The sequence below is a fragment of the Cuculus canorus genome, chromosome 3 (assembly GCF_017976375.1).
Source record: "Cuculus canorus isolate bCucCan1 chromosome 3, bCucCan1.pri, whole genome shotgun sequence".
Lineage (NCBI taxonomy): Eukaryota > Metazoa > Chordata > Aves > Cuculiformes > Cuculidae > Cuculus > Cuculus canorus.
This window is the reverse complement of record NC_071403.1, coordinates 32,244,989-32,260,375: the sequence shown is the minus strand read 5'-3', so window position 1 is coordinate 32,260,375 and position 15,387 is coordinate 32,244,989. Positions and strand designations below refer to the sequence as shown.

General features: G+C 36.7%; 1 protein-coding gene across 2 annotated transcripts in view; it reads left to right on the top strand.

Annotated features, from left to right (window-relative positions):
* SLC22A16 (solute carrier family 22 member 16) overlaps positions 1 to 15,112 on the top strand; it is a 39,741-nt gene extending 24,629 nt beyond the window's left edge. For both annotated transcript variants that reach the window (XM_009564857.2, XM_054063692.1), the window contains exons 3-8: positions 343 to 460; positions 2,485 to 3,034; positions 4,863 to 4,990; positions 5,347 to 5,456; positions 5,931 to 6,030; positions 11,104 to 15,112. In XM_009564857.2, the coding sequence (XP_009563152.2) occupies positions 343 to 460; positions 2,485 to 3,034; positions 4,863 to 4,990; positions 5,347 to 5,456; positions 5,931 to 6,030; positions 11,104 to 11,316 (1,219 nt within the window). In that variant the 3' untranslated portion in view covers positions 11,317 to 15,112. The remainder of the gene's footprint in view (positions 1 to 342; positions 461 to 2,484; positions 3,035 to 4,862; positions 4,991 to 5,346; positions 5,457 to 5,930; positions 6,031 to 11,103) is intronic.
* The last annotated feature ends 275 nt before the right edge of the window (positions 15,113 to 15,387 follow it).

The following is a 15,387-nucleotide window of genomic DNA, read 5'->3' as shown; positions in this document are numbered from 1 at the left end:
CAGAGAAATTTGCAGATTAGTTATTTAGAAATTAAACTTGAAACTGGAGGTGGGCATTTGTAATGCCTCCTTCTGCACATTGCTTCCAGCCAAGAATAATGGAATGAAAGTTCCTTCCATAGGAGCTTCCTCTTCTTGCATTAGTAGGAATTACAGAAAAATTGTTTTCTTTCTCACGTGGTGAGGAAAATATAGGAAACTAATCTAGAGTTTCAGTGATGAGTGAGAGCATTATGTGTGGTATTTTCAGACTCACTTCCAGATAAGCTTTCTGGAGTTGCAGGTCTATTTTAATAAAATGTTTGTGGTTATTCATAATTTTATTATTGCTATGATTTGCAGACTGGGAAGACGGCGTGTTATATGGTTCACAAGTGCTGGTCAGTTTGTATTTGGCATCGCAGTGGCCTTCACATTTGACTACTACAGTTTTGTGATTGTGCGCTTTCTCCTTGCTATGGTAAGAAAGAATGTTCACCCTGGCTCTTTTTGTGTCATTTCCTACCCCTTCTCAGGAAAACCTCCCTTTTGTTCTTATTTCCTCCCCTAATTCACTGTTCTAAAGCCCACTCTGTTGCACTTATTTCAGCAGAGCAGGGAGAGTCTGAATGTTCTTGGACCACTGCACTTTTCCTCTTTGAATTAATAGAAAGCATCTGTATGAAGCAGTGTTTGGTTCTTCCTCCATCCCAACCTCTGCTGGACTGGTAATTAAATGCCGAGTGTGGGCAGCAAACTCTGGACTCTGCATTGCAGCTGCCATTGCTTTTCTCCTTATTGTTAGAACTGGAGTATAATTTTCTTAAAATAACAGATCTATAATAAGTGTGATTTTTATCTCTACCATTTTGAGTGATGGAGGGGAGATGCACATTTTCTCTTCCATGCATCTCTTTAATTTTTTAGACTACATCTGAAATACTAAATATATAGGTAGACATGTTTAATGCCTAGATGTTTATACTTTACTTAAGGGTATTCCAGCATATGTGTTAATACAGATCTACACACATACTTTTTTATATATATACATGATATATGTCCAATATATAATATATATTCAATAATTATATATCATAGAGTCATAGAATGGTTTGGGTTGGAAGGGACCTTAAAGATCATCCAGTTCCAACCCTCCTGCCATGGGCAGGGACACCTCCCACTAGATCAGGCTGCCCAAGGCCCTGTCTAGCCTGGCCTTGAACACCTCCAGGGATGGGGCAGCCACAGCCTCCCTGGGCAACCTGTGCCAGTGCCTCACCACCCTCATCGTGAAGAATTTCTTCCTAATGTCTAATCTAAATCTTCCCCCTTCCAATTTAAAGCCATTCCCCCTTATCCTAGGGGGTAATAAGCCCTTGTAAAAAGTTCCTCCCCAGCTTTCTTGTAGTCAAGACAGAACCTTGCACCTGGCGATCCCTTTGCCTGATTAGAGTTCAGAAGTTTTTCTGAATGTTCAGAAGAATTTCCTCTCAGGAAAAAAACTGCATGGGCATTTCAGCCTTGAAGGCTGAAATCAACAGGAGTCCCTCTACTGACTCCCTTGGCTGATGATGCTAAGGCTTTGGTAGTTAAGAAAAGCAAAAAACTTCTGACCAACTAATGCTGTAGGTTTTAACTGCCCACTGGGACTGATTTGTGAGATGAAGGTCTAAAGCTCTGGTCCCATGCCAATGAAATCAGTGCAGCTTTCCTAACTTGTTTACTGGGTTCAGAATCAAAGTTTATTAACTGGAATGTTTTAAACCAGAAAAGTGATCAATCAAAACAATATACTGGAATATTTTCTAGTCGAGATTTTCTAGCTGTGTTGTGAAATGTTTTGAGATAACAAGGGTCTGATTGTTGCTAAAGAAAAAAAAAAAATATATATATATATTCAATTATATATATTCAATGAAGAAATACTGCAAGATAGAACATGCTAGTAATTGCATTCCATTAATATTTCTTGGTAACATATGAGAACCATATAAATGAGATTATTTCCCAACATTGTGAAAATTTGATTTTATGAGATAATTTATAAAGTTGTGGAAAGTAAGTCTCAGTAAATTTGCAGTTTATTAACAGCTTACTTAAAAGCCAACATCAAGGTTTTCAGAAGTGACAATTACTTCAGGGGATCTCATTTTTTCAAGCATCCAGTTTGCAATTAAGGGACCTGATTTTTGGAGGTGAAGGGCTTAGTGACATCAGCAAATTTTGATTTGAATCCCCACTACAGAGAAACATCCAAAATCACTTCACATTTTTACATAGAGTGTCTGGGCAGTCTAAAGGTTTGAGTGAACTTATTCTCCAGCTGATTTGTTTTTAAAGTTGCCTTTTTATCTGTCAGTATGGGATATGCCAGTGTGGTGGCAATTAAGTGTATGCAAATGTAGAACACTGTTAGCTGTTTGTTTTTGCTGTTAGCTCTTGCACAAGGAGAGTAGATACAAATGTCTCTTCTTTTTTTGTCTCTCTTTCCCACTCCCCCAGGTTTCAAGTGGTTATCTGGTTGTGGCTTTTGTTTATGTGACTGAATTTGTTGGCATTAAAGCACGAACCTGGGCTTCTATGCATGTCCATGCTTTTTTTGCTATTGGAATTATGATTGTGGCACTCGTGGGATTTTTGGTTCGGACCTGGTGGGTCTATCAGATATTTCTCTCCATAGCAACTCTTCCCTTTGTCTTGTGCTGTTGGATGCTCCCAGAAACACCTTTTTGGCTCCTGTCAGAAGAAAGATATGAAGATGCACAAAAAGTAATTAATATAATGGCAAGATGGAATAAAGTAAGTTCTCCCTGCAAAGTTTCTGAACTGTGCTCAGTCCAACAAGATGATCCTGTCAGTGGCAGAATGGGTGACAATGACACGTCCTCAACAAAGAAGCACAACATCTTGGACCTGTTTTGTAACTGGCACATTGCAAGAAGGACCATCACAGTCTGGCTCATCTGGTTTACTGGGAGCTTGGGGTACTACGTCTTCTCCCTCAGTTCTGTCAGTCTAGGAGGCAATGAATATTTAAATCTCTTTCTCATAGGTAAATGTTTTTATACCTTATTCTGTTTATGACAGAGCTAGAATATAACCATTAGAAATGTTTATAGATTTGACAGCCAATTTTTTAGCTTTGTTCATTCAATTATGAACCTTGTTAAAACATTTTCTTAACAACTCTTCATAAAGTTGACTAACACGAGAAGTATCATTCACTCTGAATATCACTGTTTCTGGAAAAAAAAAGAGATAATTTAATGTTTATTTAGTGTACAAAATTCTTCTCTGTCTGTCATTGTGATGGGAAGCCGATATTCTGCTTGTCTCCTCTTTGCCTGCAAACCTATAGCATTTCCACACAAACAGCAAAGGAAGCAGACCAGCAACAGAAAATTCACACATATAGGCACAAGCTAGGAAAACAGGGGGAAGATGTTTTTCCTTTAATCATTTACAGTCATAATATAGTGAGTCAATCTGTGTAGAAAATAGCATAATAATTCTCAGAAGCAAGAGTAATTTTAGTTTTCTCAAAAGTATATTTTTAATTTAGTTGTACTATTCTAATTTTGTTGGTCTCACAGTAATCTTTCTCTGGTATGTAGGTTGTTTATAAAGGCATCTCAGTGCATTCAAGGCCTGATCTAAAGTTTGTTAAAACCAGTGGAAAGATTCCCTTGGCTTCAGAAGACTCTAGATCAGTCACGCAGCTCTGAGCCAGCAAAGAATTAAGTCATGCGCTTTGCTTTATGCGACTGAGTGCTCTCAGTAAAGTGAATGTGACTGTTCATGTACATAAGCATACTGAAGGACTGGGGCTCTCATGAATGCAGTTTGTGTTGTCACATATTATAGTGTATTGATAGGCTGACACATTCAAGAGTGGATGCTCATATTGCACACTGTTACTGTGGTGTACAATGTGTAAATCATATTCACCTCTTCCAAAAGTATTTTAGCACACTGAGAAACACTTAAAAATTGTAACCTACTTTTACCAACACAAGCCCAAATGATTGTTTCCCAATATTATGTGTGCTTAATAAAGGAATGCAGGATATTTGTTCAGGGCTGTATCTTATCTTCTTCCTTGATGTATGTTGGATATAGTAGCATTCTTCATGGGCAAGCTGGTTTAAAACATGTCCAAACTAGCTTAGACTTGATATAATTTGTCTAAGGCCAAATCATATTTAAGTAGGGTTTGTGAACAGTCCTAGCCAAACATCAGTACCTTTAGAGCTGCAGCAGTTTTTCTCTGGAAAGAGACATTAGGAACAGATGATCTGAGTAAGAGTGAGATACTGTAAGCAACTGCCCTCTTTTTAATGCAGAAGAGAGAAAGCTGGAACTGCACTCTCTGTTTGTGGAGCTGGCTCAGAGAAAACCAGACCTAGAGAAACTTCGCTTGCTTTTTTCATTGGGGTGATCAGGGGCCGAAGCTGGCAAATCCTGAGAAGCGTGTGCAACACCAACAGTATTCCTTGTGGACACACTTAAGCTGTTGATATGAAAAAAAAAAATGAAGCAAAAGAGCAGCAGAGATCTCAGGCACAAGTGCCAGTGTCCTAAAAGCAGGATGGTGGCCTTGCTGTGTTCTGTAATTTTCCACCCCAAAGAGAACTGGAGCTGCTCTGTGCTGTGAAACCCGTTTCCTTTGTCCTTGTCCAACCCTCACTACTGTGTTTTAGGTCAGATTTTCTACCTTCTGTTGCCATTTCTGTTGCAAAGTGGCCCAATACACTAGTCATCTCTGGATTTCACTTATTTATTGCCTCCTAGATTAAACTAATCTTCATAAAGAGGAAGTTAGAGTTATAATATGAGTATGTGTAATCATGACTTAAAACGAAATAATTTCATACTGACAGGTGCTGTGGAGTTGCCTTGCTATATCATTGCTTGCATTGCGATGGACAAACTGGGAAGGAGAAACACACTCATTCCGTTCCTTATTTTAAGTGCATTGATCTGTGTTTTAATTATGTTCATACCTCAGGTTAGTCACGTACCGTTGAAAGTGCTATAGTAGAAACTGATTTTAAAGACTGTAGATGCAGCTGCTCTTTTTAAATCATATAGTTGACTAAAGGCTGTTTTAAAAATATGACTGCCAGATTTTGTATTCTTAGTACAGGTTTCGCAGTTTCATTGCTGGAGTCACACGTAAAATGTTGCAAGGGCTTCAGTGAACCAGGACTAGTTAAAAGTTATACTTATTCAGACATTTTTTAAAAAACTAAGCAATAGCTATTGCTTATTTTTTAAAGAAGGGTCACAACTTTTGGAGGTTTTGAATTAAGTTTGGAAATTTTATTTTTTGGTGATTTATTTGTTTGTGCTCTCTTTCAATAGGATTTCAATATATTAATTATCTTAGCAAATATGGCTGGAAAATTTTCAATAGGTGTCGCCTTTGGCCTTATATATCTCTACACAGCTGAACTGTACCCAACAATTGTAAGGTAAGGCCTTTCACCAGTCATATATTTTTCATTATTTTGCTGTTATTTCCTTTTCTTTGGCATTAATGGCAGTGCTCCAAAAAGCTGGGATGGGATAAGTTCCTTTGCTCTTTCAGAGTTATCTGGTATTTGGCTGTACAACAAAATTTTATTTAGTTTTCATTTCCCTGTGCATTGATTGGTTTCACTGAGGAACTAGAAGACTCAATACATTCTTAAACATTATTTCTGCCTTTCCTAAAAGTCCTGGGTGTTAATCCTGTGATTTATGATGAATGGTGATTGTATTTTTAATCTCAGTTATTGAAGCAGCTTAATTTCACTACAATGTAAAATTACATTGCTGTAGCAATAGCTTCCTAATATAATTGCATGACGACACAGAGCATCCAACGGATGTTTTAAGTGTCTGTGCATTTCTAGTTGTCTGCCTTATCTGCCAGGATTCTTACTGAATCTTTGTCTTACGTGTAGATCACTTGCTGTTGGAAGTGGAAGCATGATGTGCCGTGTAGGAAGCGTGGTTGCTCCTTTCTGTGTATATCTAAGAAGTATTTGGATTTTCATGCCACTTGTAAGTACTTATTTCAATGGTGAATGTTTCTGATTTTGAAAAGGTACGTGTGTCACCTGTTTTCTCAGGAACCAAGAGCTGAACTTTTATTTTGAAGAGAAAATTCAATGAACCATTCTTATTCTAAATGTGAAGTCTCAAAGATTAGTAGCTTCATATTGTTAAAATTATGCAATTAAGTCAAAAGGGAAACTGAATCACTGAAATCTTCTGAAATGTTTTTATGATGAAAGACATAAAAATACTTATGAATGGAATCTGAGTATAAATATGTTAAAAAAATCAATAAAAATATAATTTATCTGCCATGTAACATTTAGGAAGTGTCTTAGTCCATACTTCTTTACTCTGCAGGCCTAACAGTTCTTGACCATGCTCCTGATTTATTCTTACCCATTTTTCAAAGGCACAGTTCTTGTAATTCTTGGAAGTCATTATGGGTGGCTCTATTTTCTTATGTTATTCCTTAATATTTTCCATGCTTTCCTTGGGAGACTGCATCTTTGGAACAGCCTTCCAGAATATGAAGCATGTCTTTTGCTTGCTATACTGGGTCTTCACAGCTGTCCCAAAGCACCTTTCTTGCATTTTTCATTTGCAAGAACTGAACAAAACAATTAATGAGATAGAAAAAGAGAAGCAGGTTATATGTTTATGAGGTTCATGGTGACTTTGACAAGAAACAAACCCTTGGATTCATTAAGCACATCATACTTGTAGGTGAATCCGAGTCTAATGCTACCATTAGGTTTTGTCTTCTACCACCAGCTGCCCAAGGAACAAAGTAGTAGGACCATTCCTTCATTGACTTTGAGCATTTTGTCTGTATTTTGTAGCTTCAGAACAATTCTTGACAAAATATTGCATGTATTTCACAGATGAGTGACATTGCTTCATTACATTTCTGTTATGAGGCATTTGCTGCTTAGGAATCCTGCAGCTATTCAATCTCTTTTTTTCTCCTGAAGGATAATTTTTGCCTATATATGCAAAACTTCAAAGAATTACAAAGTTTATGTTAAGGCTTTAAGCAGAGAAGTTTCTATTAACAATCTTAAAATAGTTTCAGTTTTTTCAAAACCCTTTAGAATTCACCATAACTAGGACAGCAATTTTATATGTAGATTATATATATCAGAAGGTCAAAGTGTAACAGGATGTGTCTTTAACTTATTCTAATTTTTTAACTAACTCTAATTTTGTTTATAACCCTGGATTTTCCTGGAAAAATAGCATTGTGTCCTTTGGGTTTTGCAACTATAAAATCTTCAGTTATAAATGCTAGAGACTGGTTTCAGAGAATTCTTGAGAACTTGTTTTTATTGTAATTTAAATTAATTACTTTTATTTGTTTTGGATGAAAGCTAAGAGGATGAAGCGGACCACAGATTAACTTATTCCCTCAAACTCCTAAAGAATGCTTTCTTTCTTAATAATGGCCCAATACAACCAGATATCATCCTAGAAAAGGCAAAGAAATATTTGCACAGCAGAGTGGTCATGGGAGAACATGCATTTTCTCTTGTCAAAGTTCTGCCTTTGCTGCCTGAGATAAGCTTTATCTATGCAGAAGTGCTGCAGTTAAACTACAGATAGGGAATGCTCAAACATGCTGGAGAACAGTTCAAATAGCAGTATAAACAGAGGAATTATTTTAGCTATGAACGACTCTCAGGGTATAAAAATATCCAGAGTATTTGTAGAGTTGTGTAGTTGTTCACAGTGAATATATTTTCTTTATTAGCTCCTATTATAAAACATTTGTCAGTTTATTAAATAGGCTTGTCTTGAGTTGGAGCATAGCATGCCAAGTTTCAGGTAATGTAAGTGTTTTGGAATGAAAGTGAGATGAAATGGATTACATTTGTAAGTAAACTGACATACATCATTTTGATCTATTGTATACACCACATATCGTCAAGCAGTTACTACTGCTATTTGTTTGACAGTCTGCCTGTCCCATACAGTTATGCCACCTGTAAGCAATGCAAGCATCTCATTTGAATGCCTATAAATCTTTAATAAGTTGCCAAGTATGCTTTGCATGTGACAACTTTCTAGAAAACTTTATTAAAACAGTAAAGCAACTGTTCCGTGTATAACCTGTTTCTGTTTCTCAGCTGTTAAGAATTATGTTACACTAGCCCTCTAACAGACTTGATTTTTCTCTCAGATAAACCATAAATTATAAATTAAAATAAATCCTCCACTGAAGACAGGAAAGTTAAATGAATGCAAATCCTAATAGTAGTGAATTTTCAGGACAAAATTTAACCTTTTTTTAGTGAAATAGGAATTTTGTAAATAAGATCACATTTTAGATTGATTCAGAGCCATTACATGAAGATATAAATATAAATAGCAAAATAGAATAAGCATCTGTTCTCAGAAGGAAAGTATTATTTTGTAGGGATATTTAATTCAATTATCTTTTGTTCTAGACTAAATATATTAAGTCCTGGTCTTAGACCACTGTGAAATTAAAATTGTAGCTCCATGTAGGGAGGAAGACATGAAAAATGGTGGTAAGTCTTTTTTGAAGTTACCTATGGTAGCTGTTAGAAGCTGCTGGCTGTACTGAAGTGTTGGGAATACTTCTAGACGTTGACTGAACAGAAAGTCAGAGTTCAAATTAAGACTCTGAAAAAGCAATTAATTTAAGCAGGTATTCCCATCAAATTACCTTCAATGGAGTTTAAACAGACTTAAATACTTTGGACAATAGTACACTTTAATGTATAAGCAGTTAACTCATGGACTATATCAGAAGAACACTTCTGATGCTGAATTTTATATGTAGTAAAGTACACAAATGCAAAATGTACACATTTGTTATGAGCAAGCAAAGAGCTAAATTATGTCAGATGCCTCATGAAGAAGTATACCAAAATAAGAATGCAAAAGACTTGCATGGACTAATTGTGAGTGACTTTGTCAGTAAGTGTGGTTACCACCCCTGAAAAGGCAGATAGCATTTGAGAAGTCATTTCATTAATATACTGTGACTTAATTGTTTCATACTCTGTCATGACCTTTGTGGAGTCAGGGAGAAGGGAAACACTGAATTAGTCGGTGTGCAGCAGCTTTGACATTGAAGAAAGAAAACTTAACACATGATGGAATAGAGTTAAGAGAGCTGAAATGAAAAGGTGGTGTGTACGCTTACAGAACGGAGAGAGCTTGCAAAGGAATAAAACTTAGGTTCATGAGGAAGGAAAACATGAGAAGAATGCAAAGTGTCTAAAATTAGACTAACTGGAGCAGGGAAGGCACACATACTCAAAGCACAAAATGTTGCTTTAACCTTGTTCTGTTGGGCATCAGTAGTGACCGTGCTCTGATAAACTCCAAATTTATGGGTATCCATAAGCTTCAGTATCCTTAACAGCCCTCAATAACCTCAAATAGAAAATTATGACAGCTTAAAGGATGTGCATAAGAGAGGTTAACATGGAACAGCTGCCATGGGCTGCCATGGGTTGATTCATCTTGTCTTACTGTGGCAGAAAATCATATTTTGATAGTGGAGAAAAGTTTTGATACTCAGAGTTTAATATTTTGGAATATATTCTTAAATATCACCCATGCCACATATATACATGCCTGCAAGGATTTCCCTTAATTTGTCACTCAGTGCCATTTCCTCTGGTCATTTGACTGCTAGGATTTTTTTTTTAATCTCCTATGCTAAGAGCAGGATTATATTTTTTTACTATAGTTTGTAGTATTCAAACATATTTTACTTATTTTTTTATTTTGCTAGCCTTTATGCAAGTGCAAAAGAGAAGTGTATGCAACAGTGTGAATTCTGCTTCTCAAAAGAGTGTTTGAGACAAGCTGTCCTCTTCTTTCAGAGGGAGGGAGCAAAGCAGCGAACTGTATTTGCATTAAAATAGCACCGCTCATGGAGAATTCAAATTTTAAAGCACCTTTCTGATGTAGAGTAGCTGGACAGTTCTTGTCTCAAGCTCTCTGTCTCAAATGGTCTCTCTCATGCTTGGAAAGAAAGTATTAAAAAAGACAGACCTGAGAATCAGCACAGGGCAAGATAAGGATTATACAGTATCTAAGCGCACAGTCATAAAATGGAAAAACACTGAGGTCAGGCACGATGTATTCTGTGGAAGCATTTCTGTCAAGAGAGATTTCGGTCATTATAACATGGCTTTGGAAGAATGTCAGGATTTTAATGCTGTTCTGTACTTCAGAGAAGGAAGGTGTGAATTGTTCTCACTGAACAAAGCTCAGAAATGAAGGGAAAGAAAAGATACTCCTGAAGACTGTGTGCTTCTGCATCAACCCCATGTAATCCTGATCCTTGCACCACTCATGCCAAAGTTAAGCTGTTGTTACAGAGATGTGAACACCGTGGACAAAACCAAGATGTGATCCCAGTGCAAGTGTCAGTAGATGCCCATACCTCTAACACATCTCTGTGGCTTTAGTTTAGCAAAGTATTCCTGTTGAGACCCAGATTTAGTATCTGCTGCAGTGCGCTTCTGAGCAGCGATGTGCACTTTTGTGGCTCCAGGCCAACAATCCATACTGAGAATTTTGATCTGGCTGTGTGCAGAAGGAACAGGCATAATATAGAATATTCTATAATATTCTATATTCTGGCTTTGTGCAGGAGATACAGGGTGAATTGGTTCAGGAGCTGGAGTGCAAATTGAGATTACAGGTGGTAGGGAAATTGTAGCTCTGTGAACATGCATGTAAAAATAAATATGTGCAATCCTAGAATCGATTTTAAAATACATATCTGATTTATAGTAAAAATACTAAATGAAGATATATGTATTCTGTTTTCTCAAACAGAATTATTCCTGCTTATGATGTATGGATCATTACAGAACAAAACATTTTACTTGTTCTTCATTAATTCTGTTGCATTATCTTTCATTTATGCCAAAAAACGTCAGATCTTTTATACAGTCAACATTTAGGACTTATGATCTTTGCTTTACATTTCAGTTCCTTGTGCTTTATTTTAAATGTACTTCAAGCAAGATCAAAGATATGCATAATTTGAAAATAATTTCTACCTTTACAGCTACTGTTTATTTCTTCTAGTTACTTGTTGGAATCATGGCCCTTCTGAGTGGAATATTAACAATAATGCTTCCAGAAACACTGGGAAAACCATTGACTAATACTTTGGTGGAAGCTACAGAAATGGGAAGAAAGAAGAAAAGCTGTTCAGGAAAGACTCCTCCAGCACACACTGGTGCGGCTTTAGAAAAGATAGAGATGTTTGGTCAAGAAACAGTTGGCACTGAGAAATAAAGCAACAGCAAAACGGCTGTTCCAAATTTCAATCATTATATCATTTTGAAGATATTTTTATTCCAGAAATGTGACTCTTCCATAACATCTGTGCCTTTTAATTTGTATCTAGGCTTGCCTTTTCAATAGAGCAAATATATAACACCTTTTCCATGTGACTGAGGTACTGCAGAAAATTTGGTAGGACTTCTAGATCCCTCGTCAGTCTTATCCAGACTTGCTGTGACCAGTTGGAGTGATTACTCTTAATGTTGCACATATATAAAAAATATGCCAATTCTTTCCTTCACATTTTCTGCAGTTAGATTTGTAAACCCAGCACAAAGTGCCTTGTCTGCTCTCATCCTGTTGCAGCTGACAGTTACAGGCTTGAGACTTCAAAACATGGTAAACTTAAATAGTTATAATTCAAGAAATAAGCCTTAACATTGCATCATTCTTGCAGTAATTTCAAAGTCTAACTACTTTATTCTTTTTTTGTCAAATTTTCTCATAGAAAAGGTGCCATTGCTAACAAAGGAAAGTATTCTGTGAAACAGCTTCTGACTGAAAAAAATACTACTAAGTTTGCAAAATGTGCAAACAGTTTGTATACTATTCATTCTGTTGAATGGCAAATGTGTTTTCGTTAGTGGTTTAGAAAAAAATTGCTCACTGGATCTACTGCTGCCTTAGTAAGCTCTTTTTAGTTTAGGTAAAACTAAAATGTCTGATACTTTTGAAAGTCATATTCATTCCAGACCATTATTTCTGTGCTCCCCTTCTCACTTACTTCAGCTCAGATCTAGCATCAGATTCTTCACAACTTTCAAGAGCTACACCAGCAGCTTTGCCAAATGCCTCCATCAAGACCTTCTCAGTCCTCAGTGAAACAGAATAAGTGACAAATGGGTCTTATTCAGTCTTTCTGCAAAGAGATAGACTTAATCATTAATTAATGTTTAGTACACATGGTATCTACTCACTGTTTTTTTCATAAATCTGCTGTCCGCAGCTAATTTTTTCCATATACCACACAAGATCAGTTAGAAAAATATAATTTAAAAAATGTTAACTAGAGAACACTGATCAACAGAAGAGTGACCAGTTCCTCTAGTAGTATTAATCAGAATCTGTAAATGTCCTACTCTTGTTACACCACAAGTGTGCATCAACACCTACTTGCTGTGCAGTGATTGTGCCATATGACTATGGACCACAAAAACCAGATAGATAGAAACGCATCATTCTAGCTGCTACTTTTGTGGCTTCCTGTCCCACCTGCCCTTTTTCAGTCTGCCTCCAGACTTGGGGGGCTCTTCCTGGCCTGAGGATCTGTATCCTCTTCACTTCCCCACCCTTGATTTGAGGTGGGTGCACATGGAAGCTTCTGAGTTGTGGGGTTCAGGCAGCCATCTTTTGCCTGAGCTGCAGCAACCCTGTCATGCCTGGTTTGAGGTCAGCTTTTGTGTCATCTTAGGCACTTACTCTGATGCTAGCCGGTACAATCTCATCAAAACAAGTCCTCCTTGTTTATTTCTTTGTCACATACCCCAAAATAAGATATCTATATTGCTGTAGGTAAATATTCTATATGCTGTAGGGCTTGATCACATTTTTCAATTGTATCTGCACAGTCATATTAGTTTCTTCTGAAGCCAGAATAAAGGTTCATATCCCCTTATAAAAGATTTTTTTTTGTTCACTGCACTGCCTCAGAGTGTCAAGTAGCATTTTGGTCCTGGTATTGGGACGAAATCATATCCTGTATGAGTGCTAACATGCTTTGAAGCAAGCAAAACTCAGTAAGTTTAAGTTCAGGGAATTTCTGTTTGATAGTTGCATGGGAAGCAGAAAGGGATCTTTATGCTCCCTTCAATTAGATGGGTGTTCCAGTATTTGCAGAGAAAACTCCAAAGAGAACTGCATAGAATATTATGGCTTCTGTCCAGATGTATTAGTTCAGCAAAAGCATGTGCTTAAACTTACCCGTGTGAGTAATCCCATCATTATTCAGCCAATGACTTGAATTATACTTTGATGACAGAGATAGGATTACTCATGTGCTGAGGCTTTTTATTTTGCTGAAGAGCAGAGCTAGTATTCTTCCACTGCTTTCAGATCCCTCTCCGCTTCCCAGAGCAGAACAGCTCTCCTTATCTGCAAGATCTGTTGCCAGGCTCTGCATGCCTTGCCTTAAACAAGGGTTTAACCATGCAGAGAAAAAAAATACAAGAAAATATCATGTAATACACTTAACAAGGAATTGAACTGGTACTGGCTGACATCGCAACCACCCTCAACATCTCCCCTGCCCCCTACTCCAAGTAATTGCATTATTTTAGGTTTCTTTCACACCGATACTCCCTCTTTTATCAGTAGAAGGTCCTATATTAAGCTCTCTAGTCTTGGGTGCTGAAGACAGTACAGTCTATGCCTAAAAAGGTACTAAAGAACAATTAAAATTACTTTTTTTTTACTTCCTTACCTGCCAAATAACTGATTTCGGGGTTACCCTACTAAGAACAGGTAATGTATATTATATGTTCCTTGGACTTGAGGCATTCAGGACCTGGTCATCCATCATCAATAAGGAAAAAAAAAAAAAAGAAAAAACTTGAATGTGTGATGATAGTGAGCAACCCTTACAGGCTAAAACGTAACGATGATTCTGAAGTACAGTGTAGCGTAACAGCTCTTAATTTGGAAAGCCAGTTCTTTCTGTCACTGAAGTCAGTTGGTATTTGATGTTTGATTTGTGTGACATGAATTTTCCTGAACTAATCATATTACTTTTTTCCCTTGAAATAAAGTTTATTGATCTACAGGTACACCTTTTGTGATTTCATGCATAAATAGCTTAGAGGATGCCTGGGGGTATCATATTCTTTAACTTGAAGAAGGAAATCACTGTAGAAAAGGAAATAGCATGTGGTCTGTAGTCTCTAGCATTTCTGTTTGGACAAAAATATGTCTAACACTAGCCATACGTTATAAATGTAGTATAGACAGGGTGAGTTGATTTCTTTATCTTTAATATTCCTAGATTATCTAAATCCTCTCACAAGAAAGCACTGTGTTTGAGAACAAATGCTTCTGGTCCTGTGGGGCATATTTTCTTCTGGTTGCTCATAAAAGCAATTCCTTTTCATAGTTTCTTATCTAAGTTCTTACATTATGTTTGCATTTGTCATCTCTATCCTAGTGCAAATTTACTTGCTGATCAATGTCTCTGGAGTTCCACAACAGTTTTATATAAGATACTGGATTAGATTACTTTTCTGTCTTAACTGCTGGTCACTATTGCATAATGACAGATGTTTTTGTCCTAAATTTGGTATCATGTTTTATTAGACAGTCTTGCAGTTTGTTAAGAACATACTTTTTGGGTACAAATATAGCAATGAGAGCAATTATCATTAGTTTAATGATAACTTCAAAACAATAGTAAATGCGTTGATATTTTGAATTTATATTTTAAAACACATGTATTTCTACTTTAATAACTGACTTCAATGTCTTTGTGCAAATTTTTATAGTTTAAACATCTGTGTAAAAAAAAAATGTTATTCTAACTAAGTGCGCTTTGTGTCAATGCTTTGTTTGGTACTTCGAATGTCTGAACAAGGGAAGTGAGTGAATCCTGCCTGAAGACTGAGGCCTTTTATTGTAATGGCTCTATGGATACAGAAGACGGTCTGACATTCCAGCTCTGCCCAGAATATGCATTCTCCTGTATATTTCACAGCTTATTTTTACCAGCTTCTTATGTGCAGTCACTTAGGAAGCCTCCATGGCATTAGGCCTCAGCAACATGCAAGGCTCTGTGAGTGCCTTTTTGCAAGGGGCTTACAAAATGCAAGGTCACTTGTGCTGTAGAGGCACGATGCTAGAAAGGCACTTAAGGACAGTCTGGATTCATCCTGTAGGCTTGTACAAATATATCTTTTATGATGCTTGTTTAAATCCCATAACAGATTCATGAGGGGCAAATTAAACTCAAAAGATGATAACTAGATAGGTAGATAGATAGATAGATAGATAGATAGATAAGAGTGCTGACAAAAGAACAACGTTATTTTATTAGGAAAA